The sequence below is a fragment of the Corvus kubaryi genome, unplaced genomic scaffold (assembly GCF_017639235.1).
Source record: "Corvus kubaryi isolate FWS band 111438036 unplaced genomic scaffold, C.kubaryi_AGA036_p1.0 138, whole genome shotgun sequence".
NCBI lineage: Eukaryota > Metazoa > Chordata > Aves > Passeriformes > Corvidae > Corvus > Corvus kubaryi.
Window position 1 is genome coordinate 8319215 of NW_024580672.1, and position 23541 is coordinate 8342755.

The 23541-nt window shown below is 35.7% G+C and overlaps 1 protein-coding gene and 1 long non-coding RNA gene across 7 annotated transcripts in view; one reads left to right on the forward strand and one right to left on the reverse strand.

The window, feature by feature from the left end:
• Window positions 1-23193, forward strand: part of MYOF (myoferlin) — a 64623-nt gene extending 41430 nt beyond the window's left edge. For 2 of the 6 annotated variants that reach the window (XM_042018989.1, XM_042018988.1), the window contains 26 exons: window positions 884-1026; window positions 1325-1498; window positions 2699-2810; window positions 3963-4040; window positions 5814-5995; window positions 6088-6246; window positions 6405-6503; window positions 6802-6963; window positions 7482-7647; window positions 8251-8327; window positions 12089-12100; window positions 12905-13003; window positions 13628-13753; window positions 14495-14650; window positions 14766-14857; window positions 15816-15986; window positions 16508-16656; window positions 16883-17022; window positions 17613-17701; window positions 17783-17878; window positions 18461-18602; window positions 18916-19015; window positions 19874-20067; window positions 21294-21403; window positions 21736-21883; window positions 22333-23193. In XM_042018989.1, the coding sequence (XP_041874923.1) occupies window positions 884-1026; window positions 1325-1498; window positions 2699-2810; window positions 3963-4040; window positions 5814-5995; window positions 6088-6246; window positions 6405-6503; window positions 6802-6963; window positions 7482-7647; window positions 8251-8327; window positions 12089-12100; window positions 12905-13003; window positions 13628-13753; window positions 14495-14650; window positions 14766-14857; window positions 15816-15986; window positions 16508-16656; window positions 16883-17022; window positions 17613-17701; window positions 17783-17878; window positions 18461-18602; window positions 18916-19015; window positions 19874-20067; window positions 21294-21403; window positions 21736-21883; window positions 22333-22368 (3212 nt within the window). In that variant the 3' untranslated portion in view covers window positions 22369-23193. The other 4 variants (XM_042018992.1, XM_042018990.1, XM_042018991.1 and 1 more) reach the window with 4 other exon arrangements.
• Window positions 654-7924, reverse strand: LOC121660054. Its single transcript, XR_006014538.1, has 2 exons — window positions 7705-7924; window positions 654-1538 (listed from the first exon to the last, which is right to left on the reverse strand). It is a non-coding gene; the product is annotated as an uncharacterized LOC121660054 (long non-coding RNA).
• Window positions 23194-23541: the final 348 nt, after the last annotated feature.

Genomic DNA, 23541 nt, shown 5'->3' on the forward strand with positions numbered 1-23541 from the left:
CTGTTGTCAGCTTAGAAAGTTGGGGTATAAACAACCTCACAAGACCATAATTTGGATTCTACAGCAATAGGAAAAAGTAATCAGTGTCTCCTAACGAAGTATTTACAGGAGATTAAGTTGATGGTTTGAAAACAAAATGAATTATTTTTTTTTTAAAAGGAAGATCATGGGAGAGAATGGAAAACCCAGAATTTTGCAAAACTGTAAGGAATTTTTGTTTTGTTCTAAACCAGATGAAAACTCTCAAATAGTTACTGCTTTTAAATAAAAAAATAGCTGGCTATTAGAGTAGAAAAAGAAACCTTAGATTTATCTTAGAGTACTGATATCTGTCTTAATTGGAACTTCTGGTAGAAGTCTGTGGTAAGTTTTTAATAACATGAATTAAAATTAAGTTCTGAGTCTTAGATACTTGGCAACTGAATTATACATAGACCAAAAATACAGTAACAGGTTTACCAGTTCTTAAAGTTCTATGATCAGAGTTCATGTAGTTGGTGTTCTTTTAAATGAAAAGCTGTTGGAGTCAGAAGAGTGCACAGGACTTTTAACTCTTATTTAAAATTAAGGATTACTTTTTCCTGCAGTGAAGTATGAAAATGTGATATCAACATCTGAGAAAACAAGAATACAAAGAAAAGAACTTTATTGTATCTGTTTTAATGTTGAGATTTTTATTGTCACATATATTACAACACAGCATCACTATAAAATGTCATCAGTGGCTCCCTGGCTATTGGGCTGTAAGGGTCTGCAATGCTGAACAGTCTTGTGTGATAAATCTTCATCCTCTGTAGGTACAGTCACTCTATTCCCCATGCTTTTTTACTTAATATCTCGCTTGTATTTCTGAAAATACATCAACCCATTGATTCTGTTTTAGGATGGGAATATGGAATTACTATTCCTCCGGACACTAAACCCAAGTCATGGGTTGCTGCAGAGAAAATGTACCACACACATCGACGACGAAGACTGGTGCGGAAACGTAGGAGGGAACTGTCTGAAGGAGTTACAGCAGGAAGGGTAAGAAAAGAGAGATCCAATCAGGACTTGCACATTTTAACAGTTTGAGGTTTTGGGTTTTTTTAAAAGAACTGCATGAGATTACTCATTACCTGAGTAAAGAAAAAGTGTAATACCAACCAAAAAAAATCTTGAACAACCGTTTATGTTTTCATTATATTCCCTTTCTTTATCTTCTTCTACGTTGACGTTTCTAGCTTTGGTTTATGAGGGGGTTTTTAGGCCTGCCACAGCAAATGCTGCTTTTTTTCACTACAGTTACACAACACTGTGGATAACAAGAATTTGTATCTTCTAGGGAAGGTCATCATATGAAGATCAGGAAGGATGGGAATATGCTTCCCTGATTGGCTGGAAATTTCACTGGGAACAACGCAGTTCTGATACTTTCCGTCGAAGACGATGGAGACGAAAAATGGCTCCCTCAGAGACACATGGTGCTGCAGCTATCTTTAAACTTGAAGGTGCTTTGGTAAGGGACAGAGTGTCAAAAAGGTCTTTCAAAGGTCAATCTGTTAATTTGCAGTAAATAAACAAATATATCAGCCATTTTAGCCCCTGAATTGTTAAACTAATATATAACTGAGAAGCTAATACAGTGTACATTGTTTAAATTATTTAGTCTGAAAGGGACCACTAAAGTTGGGGTAGAGATTTTTGTATTATTACTATTTTTTAATATTTTTATTACATATACAATATTGTATATCACGTTATATATAATTTATGTTTTGTATTTTTTAAATCTTACTTATTGCTTTACTTTTCAAATTATTTTTGTTAGTGCATTATGTGAGATTTAGCTCAAAAGGCCAAATTACTAGATGAGCCTCCTGTAAATAAAGTGAAAAGGTAGCTCAAGCTTTTCATGCTTTTCATGTAATTTAGATGTTTTAACATCAGCACAAGAAACAACAGGTATGGAAAAAGCTGCCCCTGATGAGTATTTGCTTGTGTAAACAACCAAACACATGAAAAGATAAGAAAGTGGAGAAGCCAGAATTTCACATGACACAGATAGAGGAGCAGAATGCAGTTATTCCTCTAGTTTTCAGGTTAACACAGCTTCACAAATAACCTCTATTTACCAAAATACAAACTATAGCAAATAATGTGAGAAGGCTCCTTTGTTTTTGTAAACTATATAATGATTCTGAGTGTATAGCATTAACAAAACTTTGCACTTTTTTCTTGGTTTGTTTCTCTTTTTTTCATCAAATGTTGACCAACGATTCACTGATGGAATTTTCTTTCTTCACTTAATTTGGTTGCTCTGAGTTTAATAATTCCTCTTTCAGTTTTGCTTACAGCTGTAGTTCCTGCACTAGTGCTGGGATGAAGCCTTAAAGCAGTTCTCTGCTGCAGCACTGTGCAGAAGACCTGTGACCTTTCCTCCACTATGAGCTGATAGGTAGCTAGTACATCTCCAGAAATAAGAAATTCTGGAAGCAAGATTAAATGATTGCATATGATTTCTGCACAGCTTCAATTGGCAACAGGAAATGACCTCTGGACATGAGTAAACATCCTGTAAAGCACTTTTGCTCACAGAAGTAAATTACTCCTTGTCCTGGAGGAGAGATGGAAACCCATAAATTCCCACACATAGTCCATTTCTATCAAGTTCCTTCTATGTTTGTAAATAGTCAATAACTTTGTTCTCTAACTTCAGGGAGCAGACAATAGTGTCGATGATGGAGAAGGGAAGAGTTCAGACAAAACCAAGGAGTCAGCTACAAAGGTGTTTGGTGCCAATACACCAATGGTTTCCTGCTATTTTGACAGTAGGTTCTTTAAAAATACCTTTCTCAAAAATCTTGTCTGTTTCCTTTTGGTCTCAAACAGAATCATAATTCTTTGTGGTTTACATCTGGCTTTATATGCCTTCTGGAGTAATTACTATCAGACCCTTGATTGGACCCTATTTAAATTATTAAGGAAAAAATCCAGTTAGTCATTTCAGTATTTCAGTCCACTGTTACACAGATATTTTTAAAGCCTGTATGGGACAGGAATTTTAAGGGTAAATTTAATTTTTCTATTGGTTTAGGTCACTTAACCAGCTCAGTGCAGGATCAGACAATGCCTGGGCCAGAGGAAGCAGTACCATGTAGTTGAGTTGGTAAAGTGAACAAAACTGTAGCTTTGCCAACCTGGATTGGTTTTGAATGCTTTGTAATCACTGTAATGTGAATCACAAAAGCAGGGATGTTGAGATGGGAGCCACCAGTGCTAGTTAACAGGAATAGAGGCCAATTGTGTGACTTAACATCCTTTTTGAGGAGCTCTGATTAGAACACTTGTCTTTATTTGAACTCTGCAGAACTTGATCAACTTGATGGGAATGGATGTCTGTATCGTAAAGATTTCAGAACCCAGGGAACATTGTTGAAGTTGCTTTTTCATAATGACCACAGTTGGAGGAAAATGGCACTTTTTCTTGCCAGAGGTCAGAGGTTTCAGCTCAATGAGGTTCTGTAGTGGCTCAGATTTTTTCATGGGCTGAAAGGGTTAGACCTGACATCTTTTCAAGCAAAGCTGTAGTAACTTAGCTAAGAGCTAAAAATGTGAAATACCCGGGATCTTGGAAGTGCTGTAGTGAATACTTAAGCACAGGAGTGCCCAGTTCTTGATTGTCTTTGCATGAGCTAGATTATCACACTGTTTCAAACAAATTTTTGAATAGAAAGATTTTTAGATGATCATATGGTGAAAAAAGCCCAAATAACATTAGTGATTTTTTTTTTTTTTCATTTCTGTGTTGTGTTGGAACAAATGTTCTCAGGTGCTAGCTGATTGGTATTAATACTCAGCACATGAAAAGCAAAAATGTTACTACAGTGCTTGTGTTATAATGGGTAAGGCATTAAAATATCTTCATTACAGAAAAGAAGCCTGTATAATGCAGTTGAACTGGTTTTATTTATTTGATACAGGAGTATATACTTACCACCTTCGCTGTTACATCTACCAGGCAAGAAACCTCATGGCTTTAGACAAAGACAGTTTTTCAGGTATGGAAAAATCCTGCTAAAGGTGCAGAAAACCCACTTTTGCCATGAACTAGTAGCTTGATTTATTTGGATGCAGAATATCTTGACTCTTTAAGGTCTGTGCATAGGTCCCAGCTACTGAAACTACACCGTAAAGAAAGTCTCAGCTTTATTACGTATGACTTGAATTTGTTACTACTGCCCCAGAGGCTGCTGCAAACAAAGTGCTCTGTTATGTCCTGTACCAGCTGCTGCCAGTGAATTCTCAGTGAGGGAATGGGATTTCAGATAAGGTCTGAATTTCCCATGACCAGGCCCTTCCTTTTGCCTTGGATTCTCCTTCTAACCAAAGTCTACATGCAGTTTTTTCCTGCAGGAAGCTTGCACAAAAGCAAGGATGAAGAAAGCTGGATGATTTCTTCGTTACTTATGTCACCAACTACCTCTCAGTGTTCAGTGTGTCTTATTAACTGATTATGGACCATGAACATGTAGAAAACTACACTGTGCCTTACTGATAAGCATGTCTTTTATTTGTTTATACATGTGTACTTCTTGCCCATGTATTTCCAGCTCTTAGTTATTCCAACAGCGTTGTGTCCATCTGACATCTTTGTAGTCAGACTAATACCCAGCTTTCAAGTTTTGCTAATTCAAATCAAAATTTCACTGGAAAGTCACAGAGGAAATTGAATTTAGGTTCTGTAAGAATATGACTTTACACTTCCTTTAAGGAAGTTCAGCAGAAGACAAAGCTGAAATGAATTTTCTTTCTCCATTACCCTCCATTTGCATTCTTTCTTTTTCTCCCTTTAATTGAGTAGGTGTAATGCCTTTGTTACAGAGGATGCAATGCTTTACAAATTTTAGTGCTATTTTCTAAAATGAGGAGGGTTTTGTAGGGCTGCCTGCGTGTATTTGGTCTTATTTCAATATGCAGCACTTAAAAGCAATGCAAAGAAACCATTAAAAATGCCTTTAAATTGCATATGTATAATTCAGGACAGGCATCTCAGATGCAGTCATACATAAACTAGCTCATCTATATTTTATTTTCCTCTAAAATTTGTTTGAAGAATTAGCCAAATTTTGTAAAACTCTGATCATATACCTTGTCAGGATCTATTGAAATTGACCTAAAGATAACCTCTGAAATTGCCTTTAGTCCTTAGCAATTTGTACAGGAAACATTAATGACCATCATCAGATACCTTCTACAGAGCTCTTGATGATTTAAAGGCCTGCCGAATACTGGGCCTAGACCACTTTAATCATTCAGCTGTTTCACAAGAAGAGGTTGCTGTAAACAAGCATGTTTGAAACCTAACCATGATCTGAGCAATACAGCCTGGGAGAATTTGTTGTTTGGCAACTAGTCAGAACTAGAATTATTTCTTTGTATTATTTATGAGGCCATACAGTTGTATATCAATGGAGACAACAAAAAGGTTTCTATGGACAAGATTTAAAGCAAGATTAGTATAAACAGTGTTTCATTTTAGTTTTCTGGTTATCTTTCTGCTTTGAAAGATATTTTATCATTTTCATTTATTACTGTTAATCAAGCCTTGTATAAAGGAAGTGATTTAGTAATTGAATGGAAATTGCTCTATTAAATGTTAATTACGTATATGTGTTCATTTTTGTTTTACATAGAATGGTTTATAGAACTGGTAACAACAGTAGAAAAATAACATATTACATTTGATAAAAATTGTGATTGTATACCTTATGGCTTGATGTGGTTTTGTTTGTCTGTAACTCTGTGCTTTCAATCTTTGTATGATATTTCAGATCCATATGCTCATGTTTCTTTCCTCCATCAAAGCAAAACAACCGAGGTCATTCATTCAACTCTAAATCCTACATGGGACCAAACTCTCATATTTAATGAAATTGAGATCTATGGGGACCCACAGTCAATAGCCCAAAACCCACCTAGTGTTGTTATTGAACTTTTTGACAGTGACCAAGTGGTAGGTGAAATCTTTTTACCCTGATTGCTTTTTTATTTATTTATGTTAGTTGACAACACATCAATGGCTGTTACGGCTGTTTTTTATTGCAGGGTAAAGATGAATTCCTTGGAAGAAGCGTTTGTTCCCCCATGGTCAAGTTAATCCCAGAAGAGGACATCACACCAAAACTGCTTTGGTATCCGGTTACAAATAATGGCAAAGCTAGCGGAGACATTCTTTTTGCTGCAGAACTTATTTTGAGAGACAAGGTGTGTATTTCTCCTTTTTTTGTGTGTGTGTAATATAATAAGATACAGTATATATTCTTCCATGATGAGACATTATGTGAAGAACTGTCTTAACACTTGCAAGGTATTTCATCTAAGGAAGATGGGAGAAACTAATACTCATGTTTGTGTCTTAATAGGCTGGTACCAACCTTCCAATTCTTCCATCACAAAGGGCACCAAAGCTTTACATGGTCCCTCAAGGAATCAGACCAGTAGTTCAACTCACTGCTGTTGAGGTATGGTTACTCTTAAACTAACTGAATACAAGTACAGTCTTCTCATCCTCTGGACAGGAGGCTTGTGTAAGTACTTAAAGAAAACAAAAAAAATTCATAGTGAGAAATACTCTGTTCTTTAAGTGGTTTTGAATTTCACTGTTTCCACTTATTTTCCTAGAACTAGAACCTTGAAAGATTTTGCCAGACACATTTTATTATTGAATATCTTTATTTCTTCTTTCCTACTTTTTGAGTGTTACATTAAGCATATTGATATCCCTTCCCACTTTTGCTTATATTGGATTTTATTTTACAGATTTTGGCCTGGGGGCTGCGAAACATGAAAAACTACCAACTGGCACCTGTTATGTCTCCAAGTCTCATTGTGGAATGTGGGGGTGAAATGGTGGAATCTGTGGTGATCAAAAACCTCAAAAAGACACCGAATTTTCCATCTTCTGTTCTCTTCATGAAAGTTGTACGTTACAAAAACCTATATACCACCTATCTATAGCAAAATAAGTTGCTCCATAGTTTTAAAGTTCAAGGGTTTGTTCTGAGTAGAAAAGGTCACACATCCTTTTTTGATTTACCATAAGCAATTTGTGAGCCTGAAAACTGTAATAAAGATCATGTAAACATGTGTGTACAGTCACTGATAAGTTGCACGATTTTATATGCACAATCCAGTGCAGTATATAATTTTTTTTTTTTTGAAAAGGCATCAATTTACCTGTAGATGTTTGGCTACTTTCTTATTGCTAGGATGGGAGCTGTGCAAGAGTAAAGAAAATTCAAGATTTGGGGCAATTAAAATTACTCTTACTGACTTTTATTGACTCATAAAATTAGAAGTTTTCATTCACCATACAGCCATAAAACATGGTAGTTCAATATTAGGTAAATGAAGTAACAGCTCTGATTTAGGGAAGAAATCTTTATTCTTTCTTTTTCTTCTGTTTGCATTGTAAAAAACCTCTAACCTTGTATTTTTAGCTTTTGCCAAAAGAGGAGTTATACAGTCCATCCCTTGTTATCAAAGTAATAGACCACAGACCATTTGGACGGAAGCCCATTGTGGGACAATGTACTATTGATTTATTGGAAAGCTTTCGCTGTGACCCCTACACTACTAAACAGGACATTGCACCACAGCTGAAAGGTAGGAAACTGGAAAATGATACGTTCTGCTTTCTTGTGAGATACTAGAATTACCTACCTTCAGTGTTTACTCTGCATGTTGTACTGATGAATAGACATCTTGTGTTGTGTACTTAGTTGGAGATAATGTTTTCTGAAAGGAAAAACACCTAAAAGAGAGTATTAATTAGTGTAACATTCTGTGAAACATAAGAGGGCATAATGCAAAGCACTCTTGGACTTGATGTGCTCATTCCCTGAAGTTCCTCTTTAGTACCAACTTGGAAGTTAACTACCTGGAGATCACCTCTGCACTAGCACCAAAGTAATGATCCAGTATTCTAGCAAATATGGTCTGAATACAATGCTGACATTTCCTCTGTATTTTTTCAAGTTTTACTCTTAATTTGAATACTGTGTATTTGAGAAATGTTTGTATATCCTGCACAAAAATATTTTGTCTGTTTTTAGCAAAAAGTGGCAATGAATTGCTTTCTTTAGATAAACATATAGCCAATGAATTATTTTACATCTTCTGTAACTGTCTGGATTTAAATCTGATGAAACTGTTTAGTAAGGTATTTTTCCTACAACATATTGCCTTAATAAAACCTTTGGCTTACAGTTAGTCTGCTCTCTGCTGCACTTCACCAGGATACAGTAATTGATATGGAAGACACACAGCCACTGCTAACAGCTCAGGTAATCTTTGAAATTTGATGCTTGACTTTGTTCTTAAGATCTCTGATTTCTGAGGAACTATCTAGACAGCAAAATTGTCAGAAACATATGCAACCCTGTGGAAAGCCAGATTGAAGAAAGGTACTTGGTGACAGGAAAGCAAAGGAAATATGTTAATCGTTTTAATCTTTGTTTTCATATAGTAAACATCAAACTGTAGCATTTTGTGCTGGTAAAATTCACCAGTAGCTTAAGAATTAATTCACTTGTTCAATAGCTATTGAAAGCACATGATAGAACATTACCCAGCTCCCACTGATGGTGGCTAGAGCAGCTTGATTTTGCACAGACTGACCAGTTCTAGATGAAGGAGTTAGAAGTAGGTGTATGCTCTGGTCCTTCAGCCCCTCGTTTTATCACGGTCATGGCTTTGCCTCTCTTACCTTGAAGCCATCCAAGCCCAATACCACTGAAACAATGTTTTTCTGCACTAACACTTCACTTCTTTCCTTTTCTGATGTGCCTTGTCTCTTTACTGCTCTGATTCTTTCGAGACCACCACAATACAGTTTTGCTTTCCAGGTAAAAAATAATTCTGCTTTCAGAATTTTACTCTTGTGTTGAAACATGACTGAAGACAGATTCCAAACAGTACATTTTCAAGGAAGAAATGTCAATTCTTTTAGGACTGTAAAATGTTTCCTTTGCCTAGTGTGTTCATAGATTTCTGATGGCCTGCTATGTTAAAGGAAGCAGAGGAGTTATGCCCTTTAATATATAGCAGTTTTGCAGACTCTTAATCCACGACTTTAACTTTTGAAAATGCAGAATATTTGACATTGTTACAGCAGTCCCAGAGTAAATACTACTGAATGTAAACTTTTGAACTGTTACTGCTATTTGAGTATATTAATGATTGCATTGTTCTTCCTTCATGGCTTCTTCTTATCATCATCATATTCAGAATCTAATTTAAATACATCATAGACCATGATCTTGTGATTACTGCCATCATACATGTAAATTGTCATTAATGTTTAATTTAGAGCAGTCTCACTTTTATCTGAAATAGGTTTTCTCTTCTAACATATTTGGTATATATTCTAATACAAGCTAGAACAGAGAACTATTATTCCCTTTTAAAAATATAAGGAAAACTATTTAGAAAATAAAGAAGACTTAGCACTTCAAAGTCACTGGTAAAATTGGTTATATTTGTGTAGTTTATTTTGACTACAAAGGGAAAATTTTAAATGCCACATAAACAGAAACACAATTTCTTTTAGTTTGGCATCACCCAAGCCAAATATAACCCTAGATACAGTGAAAGCATCCATATTAGAGGAATGAAAACTCAAAACAATCCAAATGGAAATAAGTAAAACTGTGGAAGGTGTAAGTGCTATGCAGACAACACCCTGAGGACACAAAATGCCAAAATTTCATCAATTACATTCCAATTTCCAGTGTTTAAGCAGTATGTCAACAGCACTCAGCAAAATGGCTTCTCCAACAGCAGTGCATGTATGTACCAAACTAATGCATGCAGGTGACCAGGACGGGGTTGGATGGGGAGGAATGTTAATGTATGGAGTCTTGAGGGGGTACTTCTCTTGGCAGTTTGGCCACAGAGAGATTTTGGAGGAGATGATGCTCACAAGTCCAGTATGATTAGTTATATTAAGGTATTCTTGTCCTGAAAATCTTACTATGCATATAGAATATGTATGAACTACTAAAAACTTCATTTTTGTGTCACCTTACTTAGAATCTCTGTGATAAAAGCACAACATGAACAGGAATTATTTCACCACACTATTAATATTTAAACTTTGTTTAGAAGTCTACTTCCTGGAAAATAAAATTACAATTTAAAAATTTCTAACTCTGAATTTTCTAGGGATCCACTGCATCTCTTCGATTTTTTTTTCCATAATTCCAAATTGTTCAAAAAGCTAATAGTTGATGTCTTGACAACTTCATGTATAACAATCTACAGTGGAGTCACTGGGTAGATTTTAAAAAGGACAGTAATATTACGTTGATTTTACCATGTGAATATTTCACTCCAAAATCTCCAATTTATCATATGGCATTTTATTCTGTATTTTGGCATTCTGTGAGCACATCCTGATTACAACTTCTAGTAACAATAATATCTAAATACTGAAGACTATTATTTGCTCTGGGAATTTTTAAAGAAGATCTTAAGGTTTTGATTTTTTTTCCTCCTTAACTACTTCTTCCCAAAACTACCAAGTGCATTATTTGAAGAGACATTTGAAGGTATATCAAGGGGAAAAAATAACAAACCCAAAACATAACCCCTGACTTAAACTCTTCCAACATTATTCTTTGATGAAAGATTCAGAGTTCTACACAGTGTATTTTGTGTAGAGACTTTAAATTGGGTGTTTAAATTATGATTGCATAATTATGCAAGTTAACCTTTGCATTGTCAACATTGTATTTAAACAGTATTTTTAAAAAGTGAAATTTAACTATGGCAAACTATTCAAAATTACCTCATGAATTCTGCCCATAATTTGCTGGGGTTTCCACAAAAAAATCACTCCAACTGTCTTTAGAAAATGACAGTCCCATGCTAATCTGATAAAAATATGCTGTACTTATATGATTTGAAGGTAGACAAGACTAGTAAAACAAATAGACCTGAACATCCCAGCAAAATAATTACTTAAGAGAACAGAAATGGGAATAAATGAGAATGATATACCAGAGTGATGTCCTGACTTGATGCATTTGGCTTGTATTCATAAAATGTTTTGCATATTTCCTCGGCTTTGCACAAAAATTCCTTGCTAATGCTTTTAAATGAAAACACAAGGTATAATGTATAAAAAGTAGCACAAATGACACTTGCTAATCATGGCTTCCAGATGGGATGCATGATGCTTGCTCTTAATGGACTGTGGGGTCGTAATTAGGGTATCTGTGATTTAACAGGTGAAGCATTTTGGAATGTGCACATTGTTTTCACACTTATATGGATAAATCTATAGATGTACGTAGAGTAGTTGCTACTGTACTTTATAATCCTTCATCTTTTTTTCAGACTCCTGAAAATCCACAGCCTGTAAAAAATTGTTAAATGATAGTAGAAGGAAACGGGAAAAAGATGTTGAGCATTAGCAAATTATTTTATAGAGAAGCAAATAGTCATAAAGGGGAAAAAACCCACTTGAATCTTACATATGTGAAATTTGTTTGGAAATGTCTGGAATAGGTTCAGTTTTGTAACTGCTCTTAGAAATATTTTTCATCTGAAATAAATCAGATCCAGTGCTCTGTGCAGCCACAGATGAAAGTGGGAAGCGATGATACTGTGGAAACCAGTAAATAGAATCCAGACTGTAACACCACAATGATACAATAAAAATCTAGGCTTCTCTCAGTTTTGCTTTGCTATGTGAAGAAGCACAGGGGAATAATGTCTTACAGTCCTGCAAACATGTTTTTAAAATGTGTGTACATATGTATGTGTATATATATATATCTCTATATATATACTCCAGTTCAATATCTAGAACATTCTGCTTTTCTGACAGCAGAAAAAAAAAAAAATCAAGTTAAACACATGGTGTCTGAATATTCTTCAAAAGTATTTCTAAATTATTGATGTTAGTAACTTACTTTGCACACTTACTATATACAAACCCCTGACCATTTAAAGCCTATTTAACTGTATAAAATTCTTCAAATCATATCCTTAACATTGTTTTTATTTTGCTCTTTTCTTATGACTTGATCCTCATGAGCAGCTCACAGAAAAGGTAATGTATACTACTTTAAAAAATCTACACATTGCTTTCTCCAGTTGAAAACCACTATATCAATACTGCCTACAAATTAGAATTATAAGCATGTGGGTGAGAACAGTAATCTCTGAAAGTGATATAAAACCTACAGTGAACTTGTAAAATGGTAAATTTAGGCTAAATATGCAAGACTAAAATAGGAAGCCCTATATATAAAAAAAATCAAAACAACCAATCCAAAAGAGCCCAAACAAACCCTCACCTTTAATGATCTGCATAATACTTTAAGATTCTCTGTAAGTCCAAACAATCTTTAAAAAAAATCAGATTTACAGTGGATGAATACTATTCATTCTGTTCATTCATAGCAGATGAACGTTATTCATTACCATTGAAAGTTTGTTTTCAGGGGAAAATATTTACATTATGCAGTCCACGTGAATACAGAAACGATCACTTTCTTAAACAGTGATTATCAGACTTAAAAATAGAAAAAACCCCACAGAAATACTGTATTAGTAGAATGTATAGATTGCTAGTGTCTTGGTGTCGTGAGGCTTATTGAAGTACTGTTTCTAACAGGGCAAGACTCAATTACTCCTTCTCAACTGCATTGGTTTAGCAGTGAGGTAGATCTGCAACTGCCTTAATTATTATATTCTAATTTTCTTTCAGATAAAGTTCTAATATTACCTAACTGATAATAAGTTCTAGAGTATATTATTTATTACTGTGCTTAATTTTTCATTATTTTTGCTGTCGAATATGATATGAGAGAGACTTTATCTCCCAATAAAATCTTTTTTGCTTTTCTTTAAGGAGGAAGAAATTGTGGATTGGTGGAGCAAATTTTATGCTTCAATAGGAGAATATGAAAAATGTGGACAGTACATTAAAAAAGGATATGACACTTTAAAGGTATTGCCCAGGATAAAATAGGTTAACATATTTCAGAGCTTATGGGCCCAAGACCTGTCCCACTTTTTTTTTTTTTAAATGCTCTTCAAATTTCAGCTATACATGATTTTCTATAAAGGTTCTTTACTAAGTCATGTGATGAAATTAAGCTTCTAAGAAGATATCCTGGCTTCTCTTCTACTTAACTACACTTACTAAGAGATGTATTAAAAGTTTAATCTTGCCTTGGGTGAAAGGGAATTTTAGTCTTGACTTCATTGGGCACCAGGCAGATCCTAAATAAACATACACATTAAGAAAGTATGAGCACAGAGAATCAGTACATTTAACTGTTTGTTGGCTAAAATTTGAAGTGAGACTGCTTTCATTTCTTATCTAATACAGCTAACAAAGAAAGTAAAGATAAGCTTATGACATGCTACTTACTCTGGTTTTAACCAAGCCTAAATGAAGCTTTATCACATGTTCTCCAAACATTGCATTTGCTCCCACTTTGATAGAAAATAGTTCCAAAAGCTTTGGTTCCCTGAAATAGTCCATCAAACATAAAATACTTTGCAGTGGCACCATGGTGGAGCTGATATGTATGATAATTTCTAAACTTACCTTTTTTGTTTTTTTAAGGTGTATGACTGTGAATTGGAAAAAGTACCTGAATTCAATAATTTAACAGACTTCTGTGATACATTTAAACTATACAGAGGCAAATCTGAGGACAGTGATGATCCATCAGTGGTTGGGGAATTCAAGGTAAATTTCAAATGATGGGCAACGAACAAATGCTAGTTGCAGTCTTCTGTATATAAGTGGTTATTTAAGTAGATCTACATGCAGGTGTTTCAGCTTAAATATGGATGTGTGCATTAGTAGGGGCAACAGATGTTTGTAACTACTTAGGTACAGGCCCATCTTTTTCAAGGAAAGTACAGCTACATGTTGCCCACACTAAAAGTGCTACATGTTAATCTAAAATAAATATAATTCCTGCTAATGTAACCTTTCCTGGTAACCATGGGACAGAGCCTTCCCAGATAACCTCTTGAACAGGACTAAAGTTCCACAAAGTACATTTTTAGAATGAATTTGGAAAAGGTATTTTGTACTATTTCTGTGTTTCTGTGACTTTTTATAGATTAAAATAATGCTAATGTAGATAAAACCAACCAACCAAAAAACCCCCAAACCTTAAATGATGCTTTTGGAGAGAAAAACAAAGTATTTGTTACATATTCTCAGCTGGAGCAAAATAGAGTAGTTTTGTTGACATCGAAACAGCTGACTTGAGGATATAACCTTGCCTTTTAATAAGTCTTAATATCCAAAATCCACTAAAATAAAACAAAATACTTCTAAGTCACTGTGGATCAGGCTAGAATTCTGCTACTCCTGTATAAACCAGAATGTATATGTGTAGGATAAATAAGAAGAAACAAACTTAGCAGAGTGACTTTTCTCCATTTATCTTGATGGTGTCTTTCTACCATTTTTTAGGGATCCTTTAAAATCTATGCGTTGCCTGACGATCCTGCTGTTCCAGCCCCTCCGCGGCAGTTCCGGGAGCTGCCGGACAGTGGGCCCCAGGAGTGCATTGTGCGAATCTACATCGTCCGAGCCCTGCAGCTCCAGCCCCAGGACAACAACGGGCTGGTGAGAACGTTGGCTGTTGCTGTGTCTGTCAGCTAACTGCTCTCCTATACTTTAAGTAAAGTTAGTTTTGGTAGCTATTTCTTACCAATATTTTTGTTTCTTTTCTTTTAAATAGTGTGATCCTTATATAAAAATATCTCTAAGTAAAAAAGTAATTGAAGACAGAGATCATTATGTGCCTAATACCCTCAACCCAATCTTTGGCAGGTAACATATTTTTTTGTATTTTCAATTTACTGTATTTTAGACCGTTCTCCTATTTTTTAAGGTAAACCTTTACTTGAACTATTCAGTGCTCTATTCATAGTTATATACTGACAGTTAATTGTGCGTAAAATTGCATAAGGCATTTCCCTTTGAAATCATTGGAAAACACAGATGTTTGGCTAATCCCTAGATTTTCTTTGTTATGTGGGTAAATTGCACAAAGTAAAACAATGTGTAGATCTTAAAACCAGCCTGTGTTAGTCATATAAGAATAACAAAATGTGCTATAGAATATGGCAAAAGTTTTAACTCTGAAAACTAGATGGATCTCACGAGTAATCAGCTTTAACATGTATTCCCAGTACACTGGTCTTTCCATCAAAGCTTAATGATGTCATTGAAATATAGGAATAAAAAATACTAGATAGGAATGAAAAGTTACATCATCTGCATGATTACTATGAAATTCTGGGTCTGGTTTAGACTTGTAGGAGGATTTTGATAAATTAGAAAGTACAGAGAGAAGGAATAGAAGGATTATGACGGGTTTGAAAAGCACACTTTGCAATGATGCACTACAGGTTTTCAATTGTTCAGATTATGCAAAGAAATAGACAGCAAAGATAATTGATTTCAGACAGAAGGTAACTTTCTTCCTCAGTCCCAATTCAAGCTACTGCACAGAAAACATCCAAGTAATACATTGTGCAGAAAGGAAGGCGGTAATAGCCAGAGGAGTACAAATAAAACTATTTATAAATGCAAATAGAAATTGGAGCATGCGTGATAACTGCTTCTAGATTCATCAGCTCTGGAAGCATCCTTTTAATACCTTCTAAAGGCTATTGCTCAAAGATAAACTAATAAGTGCTTTGTTTACTTTGGGCTTTTTTGAGTTTAAAAATAAGAAGCATTGCTCAAAAGAGCAATAGCCTTAACGAGGAATTTTTATGTTTAGAATGTATGAACTCAGCTGCTTCTTGCCTCAAGAAAAGGATCTGAAGATTTCAGTCTATGACTATGACACATTGACTCGTGATGAAAAAGTGGGTGAAACCATAATTGATCTTGAAAATAGATTCCTTTCTCGTTATGGATCTCACTGTGGCATCCCACAGCAGTACTGGATGTAAGTAATTTTGTCTGTTGAAAATTTTAATCTGTAAAACCTAGTACCCAGTCTCCAAAAAAGCCCTTAACTCTATGGTTAAAAAACAATGCTGTGGCTTCTCAAGGGTATTTGTTGTGCTTACTCTATCATCTAAATTCCAAGTGAAACTAAATCTTCAGAATAGCCTTCACTGAAAACCATGGCGTGAACTATTTTAATATTTTCTTAATACAGTAACGTATGTTATTTCTGTCCAGAGAACTCACACTTAAGAGAATTTTCTGACCTACTGATGGAAGTAAATATGAAAGCATCTATCAGTGTAAATTATTTTGATACACAAAGAAAAAACTACTGTGTCTTGGAAGGTAATTGAGCTGCTACAAAATTATGTCACTATATCAAACTCCAGAGGCTTCAATCTAGGCAGTTACAGTGCTGCTCTTTCTGAGCTAGTTTAATAAATACATTTTACATGATGTGTAAATGCCCTGAATAGTGAATAATTTTAGAATGTGTTTCTTTTGCTTTCATAAAAGTTCAGGTGTGAATACCTGGCGTGATCAACTAAAACCCACCCAGTTATTGCAAAATGTAGCCAGGTTTAAAGGCTATGCTCCTCCTGTCCTCTCTGAGAATGGTAGAAAGATTAACTACGGGGGACAAGACTATACTTTGGAAGAAGCTGGTGAGCTTGTTCACTTATTTTATATGTATGTCTTAAATTCATATTGATAAAATATAAAAATTTCCAGTTATTTATGGAATACTAGAAAAATATCTTTGATTTTTCTCCAAGTTGAGCACACTTTTCTGCTCAATTTTAAATACCTGGTTTTAATTTTTTGTTTTAAATTTCAAATGCAAATTCTAGTTCATAAGCCCCTGTTCTTCTCCCATTTCTTTTATTTCAGAAGCTAACAAAATCTTGCATCAGCATCTTGGTCCGGGTGAAGAGCGGTTAGCCCTTCATATCCTCAGAACCCAGGGTTTGGTACCTGAACATGTGGAAACAAGGACCTTATATAGCACCTTCCAGCCCAACATCTCCCAGGTACTGTGAACTGGCTTGGTTATGGTTTCTTGAAAGCAGAAATGGAGCATTCCAGAGTTTATGTCATGGTGTTAATGGCATGGTATCACTCAGGGGAAAAGAGGGCTACAAATCATTGCTGCTTGGCTGAAAATGTGAAGCAGGTTAGTCTAGAAACATAATAAAATGCAGTTATGCTTTGCCACTAAGACCTCCAAATGACATCCTAAACACTGGCAGAGGGGAAATTAGGAAAGATTTCTTTCTTTCTTTGTTACTGAAGTAAACTGGAATATATGTTTATGCCTCACCAGCAATAAAGGAGACAGGCTAGCTCAAGAGCTTCCCAGCTGCATCCAACAAATGAGACCCAGCTTGTCAATTCTCTACAAGTCAGAAGTGCAAGTTTAAACATGAAGCCTTACATTGGACCTCACTGCTAGAGAGGAACAAAGGCTAACGTTACTTTTCTGGCATTACCTAACTCACCAGTGGTTGGGGTTTTTTAAGAAAGTTTCTGTAGAAACAGAAAACTTGTCTGAAAAATAAAGGGGCCATGACAAACCTATATACAACAAACAATCCCTCATCCATCTTCTTCACTGCGACAGGGAAAGCTGCAGATGTGGGTGGATGTTTTCCCTAAAAGCTTAGGACCGCCAGGCCCTCCATTCAACATCACTCCCCGAAAAGCCAAGAAGTGAGTATCCCCACATACTACATACCCTCTGGCAGCCTTGACAAAGCAATTCAACTCTCTTGCCCCAAACATCTCTCTTAGGTATATCTTGCGTGTGATTGTCTGGAACACCAAAGATGTCCTTCTGGATGAAAAGAGCATCACAGGAGAAGAAATGAGTGACATTTATGTGAAGGGGTAGGAGCATTCTCTCATGTAACACTTAACTTACAAATGAATAACATTCAGAATGTCCTGGGAATATCTTGACCATGGGTTTCAAATATTTTTTTCATTCAGCCAAGTCAAATGCTAACCTCAGAGGAGCACGGAAGTCTTATGAGATAAAGCATGACCAGTTAATGTGTGGTGAAAGTTCCCAGAATTTCACCTCTTGAGATGGATAGCAACTGAAAAGATAGAGTTATCTTTGGTGTTGCATGACTTGGATTGTTATTTTTTACATTCCCTAGTCTTAATATAAAAAAAGTCAATAGAAATCAGAGAAATATACTACTAGGCTGATTTAATTTCTCCCTAAAAAAGAATTCAGCAACTCACCACTGATACGGCGCTGGTCTTAGATCAGAAATCCAGTTCAGATGTTCCTATTTATAGTGCCAAATTGGAGCCAACTACAAAAGGGCGTGGAAGACTCCCCCGCCCTCTGTGAGCAACACTTACAGGTTGTCTGCAACCCCTTAATGACACTGTTCCAGTACAAACAGGCACCAGTGTAGTCCCACTGCAAACACCAGACGCATCTCTCCATATTTTCAGGTGGATGCCTGGTAATGAAGAAAATAAGCAGAAAACTGATGTTCACTACCGATCATTAGATGGTGAAGGGAACTTTAACTGGAGATTTGTTTTTCCTTTTGACTACCTCCCAGCAGAGCAACTCTGTTTAGTTTCCAAAAAGGTAAGTATTGCTAAAGATTTCAATGCTTAGAATACAGATTCTAGCTAGCCTGGTAATTTGTACCTACATATTAAAAGAGACAATTTGGCTCAGATCTGCATACTCTTCTCACACTGCTGTTGTGAACAGATTCCTTGCCTTTGGGCCAGGAACAATACACTGGCAACAACAGCAGTCTCCTTTTTGCAGGGGCAAGATTAGATCTTTTAATACTTCCACCATCCCCAGAATTCACAAGTACTAGCAGACCCCAGCTTTGAATTTTCATAAGTAATTTTTAAAGGTGCTTGGTATTCATTTTTTAAAATTTTAGGAACATTTTTGGAGTCTTGACAAGACAGAATTCAGAATCCCACCCAAACTGATCATTCAAATATGGGATAATGACAAGTTCTCCTTGGATGACTATCTGGGTAAGACTTTGAATAAGAATAGTTACTGTTGTCTCAAAGAAGGATATCAAAGTGAACAATTTTAAATTATCACATGAGGATTGCATTTACAGTGAGACACTGAGCATGGAAATGCACTCCAGCTTTCCTTCTGAATGAATGAGTATTCACTCAGGAAAGGCCTACTTGCAGGTAAACCAAGATACTTTTCATTCAGGTGAGCCGTCTCCCAAGGCGTGTAAAATCAGAATGTGCGTGAAAATTTACTTTGCTTCTTTCTTTAAGTAAAATTAATTGAACAAGGGTACTTCAGTTCTAAATAAGAGTAATGACATAATGCTGTAATTTAGGTTTAAGCAATCTACTTTAGGCTGTTATTAATCCCTACCTTTTCTAGAGATACTGCTCTGCACAGGATTCTCTGCCCTGTGTTATGACAGCTCCAAAGTTTACACACAAACTATATAGGCCTCAAAATCTGAAAACAAATAGTTGATTTGTAACTGTCATTTAAGTTTGCTAAATTATGCATTTAGCTGTCAGAAATTACTTATTACATTGCTGTATTTGAGTATCTTCTGTTTAGATGTGTGGGGGGGAAAATCCTCAATTAAAAAAAATCAAATGATCTTGCATTAAAGAAGGTGGAGGTGGAGTCGAGCTTGCTAAATGAAATTTATCAACACCAGCAGCAGGGGCTTAAACACAATGTGTCCCAATTCCCTGCCTCACAACATCCTTAGACAAATAAGAATGTAATGTGTCTGTTGATTGCCTTTCCTGTATAACATGTTTGGAGGTAGCAAAGGTTGATGTTGAACTGCTGGGCTGTATGGTTGGTTGTGTTATGCAGTGGTTTTTTTTGTATCCACCTCCTAGGCTTTGTGGAACTTGATTTACATAAAACAATCATTCCAGCAAAAGTTCCTGAGAAGTGTAATATAGACATGATCCCAGAATACAAGGCAGACAGTTCTCAGAAGGCTCCCAGGACAGCCTCTCTCTTTGAACAGAAATCCATGAAAGGATGGTGGCCGTGTTATGTTGAAAAGGATGGCGCCCATATTTTAGCGGTACGGTTATTACTTCTTTTAAAAGTACTTCAGACGTGCTCACCTTACTTTTCAAATTACAAAGACTGTAAAGAGTCTCCCACTTAGCTGTTAGCTTTCAGTGGATATATGGAGGAGGGGTAAATAGGACATTCCATGGACAAGTTCAGGAATTTGTTCCAGCAGTAAGTTTTTGTTTTAAAATGTGAGTTTAATACTTCATTCATTTAGTTTGTTGCTGACCTTGTTTAACTTGAAAGACTGTGGTTGCCAGGTTGAATCATGCTATCTTGCCAAAGCTGCTGATGAAGCCATGTGAATGAATGCATAGCCTCAAGCTGTGCCAGGGGAGGTTCAGCTTGAACATCAGGAAAAATTTCTTCATAAGAAGGGTTGTTAAGCATTGGAATGGCTGCACAGGGAGGTGGTGGAGTCACCATCCCTGGAGGCGTTCAAGAAAGGACTGGACGTGGCACTTAGTGCCATGCTCTAGTTGACAAGGTGGACCTGGTGATCTTAGAAGTCTTTTCCAACCTAAATGATTGTGTGATTCTTTAATTTATCACATTATTTCTCAGAAGAGCTTCAGAGACATCCCAAATGCGTTGAAGACTAAAGGAAAAAGTTTAAATCCAAAGGATTTTTGTACACAGCAAACAAAATCTCTGTACTGAGAATCCAGACTAGCTTTGTGATTATGTATGCAATCAGAAGACCCAAAGCATTCTAACTTGTTCTACAGAGAATATAAATGCATATTTATAATTTTCAGAATATTAAGCCTTTCAAATGTGTCTTCTTCTTCTTTCTAATGTTTTTGCCTTTAAACTTTATCACTGGAATTTAATAAATGAGGAAAAATATTCAGAAACATTTATAAGCCACAGCAATATGAAAAATTAGATGCTTGGTCATTTGGAAAATATGCAGTCCTTGGGTTGCTTTTGAAAAAAGAGAAGAACTGGTTTTGTTTTGCTAAACTGGAAAAAAATATTATAGCTTAAAACAGAGCTATAGATGAATTAGCAGAACAAATTTATGTCCGGTGATTTGGTTTTTTCTGTGTGTCTTTTCCTGATACTGTGTTGTGACGCTGTCATAGTACAGAGATCAGTATATTTTGAGAAGGAAATGGGAAACCCAGATGTACACCATGAGCTGATGCTGGTTCTTCTGTAGAAGTACCAAGCAAGTCCTATTAGTGCAATTTCAATAAGATGCTTGTCTCATACCACTTTTTTCTGAAGGGTAAAGTTGAAATGACATTGGAAGTTGTCAATGAAAAGGAAGCTGAGGAAAGGCCAGCTGGTAAAGGAAGAGATGAACCCAACATGAACCCCAAACTAGATCTACCAAAGTAAGATATTTTTATCCCGTTAGATTTAGAAATATTCAATATCTAGCTACTCTGATGCATGCAGTAATATATTAGTCATCAGTTACCCTTTGCAAAACTTCATTTATAAAAGCCAATCTTGTTTTCTCCTGCAAGCATTAGGATAAAATGCAAGGTGGTTTCAGTACTAATGGCACATGTTTACTGCAGCTGCTATCTTGCATTTCAAAACTGTCTGTTCTCTTCAACCTCCAGACCAGCATGTTTTAATGTGTTATAACCTTAGTGTGTTATAAACCTAAGTATCCCCTGGTTTTAGAGTATAAATAATACTTGTTTCTTCCACAATGCAGCCGGCCAGATACTTCCTTCCTTTGGTTTACAAATCCCTGCAAGACCATGAAATTTATTGTGTGGCGCAGGTTTAAATGGCTCTTCATAGGCCTTATCATCCTGCTGATTCTCCTCCTGTTTGCAGCAGTGCTGCTCTATTCCCTGCCGGTAAGAATTCCTGAATGTTACTGTTCCTCAGCCGTGGGATGTGCTTAAACAGGAGTCATCAACAAGATACACTCCTTACTCAGGAGTCCATCATCTCTGTTTTAGCAGGAGATAGGGATTATATCCTTATAGATGTAAAAAAATTCAACTGATTTTTACTGAGAAACAATTAAAATTTAGGTTAAAATTAACCTATTAACTAAAGATGGAACAAAGAACTGCTTTAGAAGAGTTAATAATCTACACAATTAAAATAGCTAATAGCTGGCCTAGAGTCTACATTAGTCTGGAAAAACATTACCTATTTTCCCTGTATTTTAACTGAAATTACCGCACCATAAATACATTTTGATCCATTCTAATATTTTAAATGTCTTTTTCAAAGCTACACCGAAGTATTTTGTGTACATCATTTTACTTCTCTTGTTTCCTTCTTCCTCCCCCAACAGAATTATTTGTCAATGAAGATCGTGAAACCAATTTAAAGAAGATTTTTTTTTACCTCATCTTTTTAAGTAGTACTGAAATTTCGCCCCAGGCTGTGGACCAAAATCAGCAAGGCTCTCCATCCTTTGTATCTGCTTGTATTTAGAACAGCAAAATAGATAATTAAGACTTTCAATAAGGTTAACCAAGGTTCAAGAGGTCATGGAAGGTGTGTTTTAAAAACAAGAAATAACCCACACCCCCCATTTTTTTTACTTCAGTGGTATCTATGCATGGTAAATTTCTGACGTTGCTTTTAAAGTGGATTTTTCATAAAAAAATCACTCAGAGGAGCTGCCTGCTTTTGCTATCTCTGGTTTTTAATGGATACTTCCTTTTGAGAATCCTTTTCATTGGCACACTTTGAAACTCTGCATTTTAAGTTAAAGGAAAACAATCACTACTTACAATTATGCCTACCAAAGAAACATCACAGTGCAACCAATGGGTCATACACTGTTTCTAGTTCCAAAGTTTTCATCATCATGCTTCTTAACATTCTTATTTGCCATGCTGTAGACTTGCAAACACTATACACATATCTTGACAAGTGCATAAACATAGAAATTAATTATGCATTTTTTTAGTATAATTACAAAATTTTAAATAAACTTATCCACAAGTAAAATGCAAGTTTCTAGTTTTCTTCAACTGTAACAAAACTACAGTGTATTAGGACTTAAGTAGTGTCTATCAGAGCATGTAATATCACAGACCTGGAGTTTAGGGTTGAAGAATAAGGAAATACTTCTGCACAAAGTTCTCATTAATTTATTAATTAATTATGAAATTAATAAAGAAATCTGTTGACTAGTTTCACTATACTCCTTGTATTTAGAGATGACCATGAATCAAAACACGAGGGTACATGACCTAGAATCAACCCTTGTTTGAAATCTGATCTGCATATGGGAAGTATCTCACTTTGCCTCAGTCTCCTCTCCCAAGGCAGAGTAATCTGCACTAAAAATCAGGTCATCATCTGTGATTCTATCTCACTTTTATGGAGGGCTGAAGCAGAAGTACCTCTGAACATCCTCTGGTCCTTGAAATGAAAGAAATCTGCAGCAGAACCTGAAATCAGCATTTGATATGATTGTCACACTTTTGACTGGATAAAGACTTCAGCTGTCTTTAAAAAGATGTCAGAAGTAACTACAAAAATTAATTAG